This window comes from Sinocyclocheilus anshuiensis, unplaced genomic scaffold, assembly GCF_001515605.1.
Source record: "Sinocyclocheilus anshuiensis isolate Anshui unplaced genomic scaffold, SAMN03320099.WGS_v1.1 scaffold2085, whole genome shotgun sequence".
Lineage (NCBI taxonomy): Eukaryota > Metazoa > Chordata > Actinopteri > Cypriniformes > Cyprinidae > Sinocyclocheilus > Sinocyclocheilus anshuiensis.
Window position 1 is genome coordinate 624,012 of NW_015554052.1, and position 9,165 is coordinate 633,176.

Consider the following 9,165-nt stretch of genomic DNA (forward strand, 5'->3'; position numbering starts at 1 on the left):
ATTTAACCTGTTTCATGTCCGTTACTATCGGCGTGTCCTCAGAGCGATTACACATGCTCTAAACTGCGTTTTGTTCCAGCTGTATAAACACAGATGCTAAATGCTTCTGCTTATATGCTTAATATTCACTCCTGCATACAATGCAAAACTGCTAACATGACACTTAGTTTAAACTTGATTATGGTTGCTCATTTTTTAATTCAATTAGGCAGACCACGCAATACACACGTTTTCATGATGACGAAGAACTGCAATGTAGCGTGAAAGCGAAAAACATGATAATCAAACCCAAACAGATGTTTTGTTTTGGCAGAGTATCTGAGGCACAAGCTGTAAAGGCTCCGCCCTATTCTGGAAAAGTGGGCGGGGAACAGCAGCTCATTTGCATTTAAAGATACATGCACAAAAACAGCTGAAACTTCACAGACACATTCTGGGGACACCTGAGACTTATTTTACATCTTGTAAAAAGGGGCATAATAGGTCCCCTTTAATTTCCTTCTGTTTTAGTCAAGGGGACAGGCGGCCACCGAGTCCCCAGCGTCCAGAGAGAGAGGACGGTCTTGTTCCTGACACCCATGAGATTTAGTTTCCTTAGCTGAATGCCAGAGATCCGTGACCCTGAATCAGCCCGATGAGAGCGAGAATGGCAAAACTCCTCTCAGGATCTGCCATGTATTGCTGTAGTTTATCGATGGGGCCTGCGGCGACTCGCCAGCTTCCCTGAGGAGTAATTGGTGGTCTGTGATTGCCCCGGTCCTACAATAACATAAAGCCAGAGATCAAATTCAAACAAGCATGTTATCAGTCAGCAGGGAGCTGCTCAGACGACAGACGCATCGCGGGGCGATGCAAACTGTGAGACTATCGTAAAAAAGCGTGCTTAGATTTGCTCTGCTTAGTATTTAAATTCTTTCATTTCACCAGGGTATAAAATTAACATTCAGCCAAAAATAATAACTTTGCTTAATTGCACCTTTGTTTTCATTTCTTAATATGAACTAACAATGAGCAATTCTTCTACAGCATTTATTAATGTTAATTTCAACATTTACTAATACATTTCTACAATTTTACAGTTGTATTTGGTAACATCAGTTAAAGGAATAGTTCACCCAAAATGAATATTATTTGAAAATGTACTCACCCTCAGGTCATCCGAGATTAGTTTCTTCATCAGATTTGGAGAAATGTAGCATTGCATCAGTGTCTCTGCAGTGAATGGGTGCCGTCAGAATGAGAGTCCAAACAGTTGATAAAAACATCACAATAATCTACAAGTAATCCACAGCACTCCAGTCCATCTGTTAATGTCTTCTGAAGAGAAAAACTGAAACAAATCCAGCATTATGATGTTTTTAACTTCAAACCGTTGCTTCCGGTTAAAATGCGAGTCCATAATCCATAATAACGCTGCCTCCAGTGAAAAAGTGTTCTGGTGTGAATCAGGAGAGAAATCTGCACAGATCAAGCAGCGTTTAAACAGCTCTAAACACTTATGTGGCTGGATTTTGATGTGAGAGACAACAGCAGATGCACTTTTTCACTGGAGGAAGTGTTATTATGGATTATGGACTCAATGTATTTTAGTTAAAAACGTCTTAATGCTGGATTTGTTTCAGCTTTTGTCTTCTCCAGATGTTAACTGATGGACTGGAGTGCTGTGGATTACTTGTGGATTATTGTGATGTTTTTATCAGCTGTTTGGACTCTCATTCTGACGGCACCCATTCACTGCAGAGCAAGTGATGCAATGCTACATTTCTCCAAATCTGATGAAGAAACAAACTCATCCTAATCTCAGATAGTCTGATGGTGAGGACAGTTTCAGCAAATTTTCATTTTTGGGTGAACTATTCCTTTAATGCACTAATGCATTCCTCTCAGTATTTTAAATACATACGCATGCATTAAAGTCAAATAGGGCCACGCTATCTTTTCTGTATCTGTATCTTTTCAGATTCACTTTTGATGCCTGCAGTTCATTCAGGTTGTTAGATCCAGCTATTCCAGTAACAGGGCTGTCATTATGAAACAGTATGAACTTTTCCTCTTTTTGGAGAGCTGTAATAAGCTGTTGCTCTCTCAGGATTGAGCCCCTACAGAAATGAGTCTGAAAGCAATCTGGACATGTCACCTCAGACGGAGCCAATATTGATTCCTCACGGACTAGCGCACACATCCACAGGACAAGGGCAATTTATTCACTATTTTAGAGATACGCAGAAATTTCACATCTTTCTAAATAGCTGACCCAGTTTTCTCCAGCTCGGATTTCTCTTTTTCAGCCTCATTTATTCGTATTTTCATTCTATGTCACTGTGTTTTCTCCCACCACAAACTCTCAGGAGTCAAACTGGATTCATATTCATGCAGTCATTGGAAGCGTTTGAACTTTTTGTTTCATACATACATGTAGGTTTGTGCAGCTGAAAAGATTATACTTTTAATATTTTTCAACCTTTTGATGATATTTGATCTATTTATGCATTCAAAATGTTTAAAGCAAGAAATAGTAAAGGTCTAGTTAAAAATAATCAAGGCACACTGTTTTTCATTTTATAAACTCAACGAATATTGATATTTAATTATTTGCATTTATTTGCATGAATGTAACTATTGTAAGTAATAAATAACAATATGTATATTTAGTTAATAAAATTTAATTAATCAAACATTTTAATATAAAACAATTTGGACAGAGATTTCTGTAACATTTTATTAACAAATTGGATCAGATTATTAAATATATTCATTAAAACATTTAAACTTATTCACAGAAATCAACTTAGCAGTGTCATTTTTGTAAGATAGGTGTAATATTTGTATAATTGAGATTATTATTGTATTTATTAATATTTAGTTAATAAAATTTAATTAATAAAACATTTTAATATAAAACAATTTGGACAGAGATTTCTGTAACATTTTATTAACAAATTGGATCAGATTATTCAATATATTCATTAAAACATTTAAACTTATTCACAGAAATCAACTTAGCAGTGTCATTTTTGTAAGATAGGTGTAATATTTGTATAATTGAGATTATTATTGTATTTATTAATATTTTAATCAGTATTTATTTTTATATTTGTTCATTTTCATTTTAGTTAAAGTTTTAGTAATTTTGTGCGTGTGTGTGTGTGTGTGTGTGTGTGTGTGTGTGTGTGTGTGTTTTTTATGTGTCTATAGATTTTATGAATTTTTTTGTTCTTTTTGGTACATCAAGTTAAATTAAATGAATATCAGAAATGCTGCTTTGGCTGAAATAAAAAGTTTTTTGTGTTTTATTTTATTTCAGTTAACAATTATTTCAAGTTGCAAATGTTTTTGTTTTATGGTTTTTAATTTCAGTTTTAGTTAACAATAATAACCCTGTGAAAGACACTATTAAAACTCCCTTATTCACGAGTCTGAGACGAGGAACATTTTGAAATTAGTCTAATAGAATTTTCTTGAATTGAAAAAAAAAAAAAGAATAATCATCACAATATATTATAATGTTGTTTATTTTTATATCACCAGCAAAGTCATTGTGAATATATCATGAATATTAAGGTATATCAGTATGTAAACATTGTATAGTTCATCTATCAGGAGGACATAAACTGTTTGTGATGGTCTCTCGTTCTGTCTCTCTCTCTTTTCAGAACGACACGTGGGGTCAGCAGTATTCTTACGCTCTCTTCAAGGCCATGAGTCACATGCTGTGTATCGGATATGGCATGTATCCACCTGTCGGCATGACAGACGTGTGGCTGACCATCCTCAGCATGATCGTGGGTGCGACCTGCTACGCCATGTTTGTCGGGCACGCCACGGCGCTGATCCAGTCGCTGGACTCCTCACGCAGGCAATATCAGGAAAAGGTGAGTGTCGTCCAGTTGGTTAGCATAATGAGGAAATCACAGAAACAGCAGGGAAAGCTTCCTGCGGAGGTGCTGCATTATGGGTTTATCACCTGTCGTGGTGACAAGACTGCAGGGACTCTTGTGTATGAGAATGATGTGTGAATTATGGGTGAAATGTGTCATTTCTTCTGTTGTGGCAAAAAAAAGAGGCAAAAATAAATATAAATAAATATTTTTATAATGTTAATGGTGTTTTTCCATGCAAAAGTCACAACCACAATACTAGGGTGGTTTCCAGGGCATTGCTAGGCGTTTCCAGGGTGTTGCTAGGTGGTTGCTTTATAGTGACACCAAAATTAATTTACGAAGATAATGCTAGGGGGTTGCTAGGTGGTTGCTAAAGTGTTCTGGGTGGTCTCCAGAGTGTTGCTAGGTGGTTGCTATGTAGTGGCACCAAAGTAAATTTTAACAATAACTAGATTTTAAAAATGTAAATGGCATTTGCCCATGCTAAAAAGTCATAACCACAATGCTAGAGAGTTGTGACTGGTTTCTAGGGCGTTGCTAGGTGGTTACTAGGGTGTTCTGAGTGGTTTCCAGGGCATTGCTAGGTACTAGCGCCAAAGTGAATTGTACAAAAAGATAGATTTTACAAATGTTAATGGTGTTTGTTCAAACAAAAGTCAAAACCATGATGCAAGGGTGTTGTGACTGGTTTTCATGGCGTTGCTAGGTACTAGTGCCAGAGTGAACTTTAAAAAATAACTCGATTTTACAAATTTTAATGGTGTTTGCCCATGCAAAAGTTACAACCATGATACTATGGTGTTGTAGGTGGTTTCCAGGGTGTTGCTAGGTGTTTGCTATGCAATGGCAGTATTAAGTGAATTGTAACAGTACTAGAGTGTTGCGAGTGGGTTCCAGGGTGTTGCTATGTGGTTGCTATGTAGTGGCACCAAAGTGAATTTTAACAATAACTAGATTTTAAAAATGTAAATGGCATTTGCCCCTGTAAATATCATAACCACAATGCTAGAGTGTTTTGACTGGTTTCTAGGGCGTTGCTAGGTGGTTACTAGGGTGTTCTGAGTGGTTTCCAGGGCGTTGCTAGTTACTAGCACCAGAGTGAATTGTAAAAATAAATAGATTTTACAAATGTTAATGGTGTTTGCCAATGCAAAAGTCATAACCACAATGCTAGAGTGTTGTGACTGGTTTCTAGGGTGTTGCTAGGTGGTTACTAGGGTGTCCAGAGTGGTTTCCAGGTCTTTGCTTGGTGGTTGCTATGTAGTAGCACCAAAGTGAATTGTAAAAAGAACAGAATATAGAATAAGAACTACAGACTGAACCAGGGAATGAACCAGCCAAACTTTGAAACTGTGAGGTTAAAACAGGATATTCATGAAGCTTGGAAGCAAGAAAATCTGTGAAGGAAGAAAGACAATTATGTAGAATATGAGTGTGTGGAGAAAACACAGTCCAGCTGGATGACAGCGTGACACTTCTAAACTCATCTAAGCACACTAACATGATTACCACAGTTCCTGCCGGCTACTTTAATTCACAATAATGCACTTATAATGGCCCATAAACAACCGACTCGAGAGCGCAGATTTTAATATTCACTCACAGGGAGTTTTAGCTCTGATGATTGAAATTAAATTCAGAAGGGCTTTTTGAAACAACCCCAAGTATTAAACTTGAGGATGTGCGTCATCATGCAGCGTTTGTGCTCCAGACTTCAGAAAATGGAGTTGTTTTTGTAGTTGCACGTCTGTAGTTTCCTATCCAGTCCTGTATGAGTGGTTGACCTCACCTCACTCGTGGTCAGCGGGCAGTACGGTGTGCCAGGCAAGTCCCTCATGCCCGCTGCATGGGCAGACCTCAGTCCCTTCCCTGATGCCCACCTCAACATGGGCAGATCGCCACATGGTGCACCATCTGTTGAGAGACGAGGGATGGAAAAAAGTGAGAAGAGTTGGAGAAGATATAAAGAGGGAAAGAGAAGATCAAAAGGAAGATGCAGGGTTCTTACAGACGCCCCAGATCGTCTGAGTCACAGATACAACAGATACAGCATTAATACTAGAAACTAGAAGAAAATGGAGTGGTTGCAGGTTTTTAAGGGTGGTTACTAGGGCATTTCTAGGTGGTTGCTAAGATCTGAGTGTAGTTGCTACTCTATGTAGGGCCCTGTGATTTCTGAGATGTGGAAAATGTGGATGGAATTGCAGAAACCATTTACTGGATAATGTGAAATGTCACGGATTTTGGCAAATTTTGGATGAATAAAGCAAAAGTAGTGCTGTACACTTAATTAAATCTTGACTAGTATCTGTGAATATTAAAGCACAAAAAGACCGCTATACGATGTCTGCATGTTTTGCTTGTTTCTGTGTGAATGAGCGCCACAGTTTCACATTTCACCATTTCTTTCGATAAAAACAATCGCCAAAATAAAAGTTCAGTTTAACTTGAAGAAATTATGACAGAAATATATTACAATTGGACAGCAGAATGCACTTGTCAAAGTATTAATTATAAAACAGGATTTTACAATATTTATTTATTTTACAATTTCACACAATCTTTCGTCCATTAATCCCCAAACAGTAATCCTCTGTTGTGCAGCACTTTGTTTGCAAAAAAAAGGTTCAAATTTCACTTAAATATATTTTTAAAGATTTATTAAATGTAATACAATTTTATAAATGTAATCAAATTAAATATAATTTAAATTGAAATAAAAAATTAAATTTAAATTAATTTAAATTTAATAAAAATGAATGCATAAAAAATGTATGCATTAAATTCATTACCAGTTTTTGAAAATAAGAATTTCTGAGGAAAAAAAACATATTTCATGGGAACTATTATTGTTGCAATTTTGATAAATTATTATATTTTCATATTTCATATTTTAAGTTTGATTCATTAAATGAATTAGACATACTTTTGATGATTATTACAATTTAATTAAACCATTAAAACGAAAATGGAAAGCACAGAATTTTGAAAAAATAAATAAATGAAATTTAGGAAAAATAAAAGAGATTTCTTAAGGCCCAAGCTATGGTGTTTGTGGTGGTTTTTATCTTACCATGTTGTGAGTTGTTGTGAGGGAATTACTGTGCAGTTGATGCAGTGTTCTGAGTGGTTGTTAGTGGGTTGCTAAGTGGTTGCTAGGGTGTTGTGGATGGTTGCTAGGTGTTTTCTTCCTGTCTGGTGTTCAGGAATCCTTGCATCCTTGTGTTTCTTTGATCTTCTGGTCTGTTGATGTGGTTTGGGTCCCTCCTTCAATGTGTGTCTGTGGGATTTTTTCACCTGTTTTATGATCAGGCAGAAAAAAAATGAGTGCATTAAAGAAATATGTGCAATAGTAATAGTAAAAGCAGACTAAAAGCACATAAAGAGGGAGCTGGGATTCTCTTAGAGAGAGAAAGCTGCGAGAATTACATCAACCTCTTGACTTTTTCACGAAATTGTTTTTGTGTCATATAGGGTAAAAATAGGAGACACAGAGAGACGAGCGAATGATGAGAAATACTGTAATACTGAAGAGGTGACTGGTGATTTTGAGACCATAACATGCTGTATTTATTTTAAAATCATGCATTTGAAGTCCATTGTTGTGATCTCAATCTGAAACTCCTGAGGAGACGCACATGGAGTCTTTTTCTCAGGAGAAACATCTGAGAAGCAGGACACTTCAGTAAAAGTCTCAGTTTGCACTATATTTTATCTCGGTTCAGTCAGAGACGTTAAACAGATGTCATCTTTAAAATCTCTCTCCCGATCCTGTTCTTAGATGAGTCTGAGCATGCGGTGGGAATTGAGCATTTGGCTTATGACTGGTTCGGTTTGTCTGATACTTCATTGTGAATCTTTAATGCCTGCAGCTTATGTATTTACTGTAGGAGCGGCGCGGCGCGGCTTATTCAGACCGTTTAGGGAGATTGTGAGATTTCTTGATTTGAAGATGATGTTAAATCACAGAGGACAGACAGAGATCTGTGAACACTTTAATCTAATGGCCTCTCCAGTATGTCTTTGTTTTACATTTATGCTACATGGGATGATGTGGTGAGGAATAGCCCGAGGGTTCGAGGGGATGCGCTAGTGCTGTTAAAGATTAAAGAAATTGATCATTTGTCATTAATAATTTGATCAATATAGGTGACTGGCATTTAATCAGTTTGCAGCCATGAATTATACAAGTACATAAATTAAAGGTATTGATACTGAACATAAATGTGTTAAAATACAACACTGAAATCGTGAGAGAAAATACTAGAACTCAGATACTAAGTATGCAGTATGCAAAAAATAAGTGATTTTCTTACTCAGTATTTTTGTCTTTAAACAAGAAAAATATCTTGCAGTGGAGTAAAAAAAGTCATTGATTTTTGATTTTAAAAAAAAATATATTTTTTTATCTTAACCCAGTTTCTTTAAGTAAGAAATAAACACTTATTTACTAATCTATACATCTATAATCAGCATAAGTTGCATTTGCTTTCAAATGACACTGACTTCATTGAAATTCATTTTATGAAAGAAATTAATACTTTTATTCATCAAGGCTGCTTTAAATTGATCAAAAGTGACAGTAAAGACATTTATAATGTTACTAAAGATTTCTATTTCAAATAGATGCTGCTCTTCTGAACTTTCTATTCATCTGTGAATCCTGAAAAATAAAATGTATCACAGTTTCCACAAATATATTGGGCAGCAGAACTGTTTTCAACATTGATAATAATCAGAAATGTTTCTCGAGCAGCAAATCAGCATATTAGAATGATTTCTGAAGATCATGTGACACTGAAGACTGGCGTAATGATGCTGAAAATACAGCTGCGCATCACAGAAATAAATTAAAGTTTAACAGATATTCACATAGAAAACAGATATTTTACATTATAATAATATTTCACATTTTTCTGTATTTTTGATCAAATAAATGCAGACTTGGTGAGCAGAAGAGACTTCTATGAAGGTAGAATGACGTCAAAAAGATTTGCATACGCAGGGTAAGAGTTGTGGAAGTGTACATAAGACTGTAAGCGTAAATTAAATTTGCATGCGCAAGAGAAGCTTTGTAAAGGTGTAAATCGTGTTTCAAGCGCAAGAAAAAATTATTTGCAGCATTTTACTGTTACTCGTAAGTGTAATTAATGTATTGTGAAACTGCAGCTTCATGCTAACGCAAAATAAATATGATCTGCATGCTTCTGACTTCCATTTTTCCGCGCTTACACTTTTGTCACGTTTTTTTCACCAAAAGACGGTCAAAAGCACTGTAAGCCTA

The 9,165-nt window shown here is 36.0% G+C and overlaps 1 protein-coding gene across 1 annotated transcript in view; it reads left to right on the plus strand.

Moving 5' to 3' along the window:
- LOC107668476 (potassium/sodium hyperpolarization-activated cyclic nucleotide-gated channel 1-like) overlaps positions 1–9,165 on the plus strand; it is a 97,252-nt gene that overhangs the window by 41,115 nt on the left and 46,972 nt on the right. Inside the window, exon 4 of the mRNA XM_016460347.1 lies at positions 3,654–3,872. Within this exon, the coding sequence (XP_016315833.1) occupies positions 3,654–3,872 (219 nt within the window). The remainder of the gene's footprint in view (positions 1–3,653; positions 3,873–9,165) is intronic.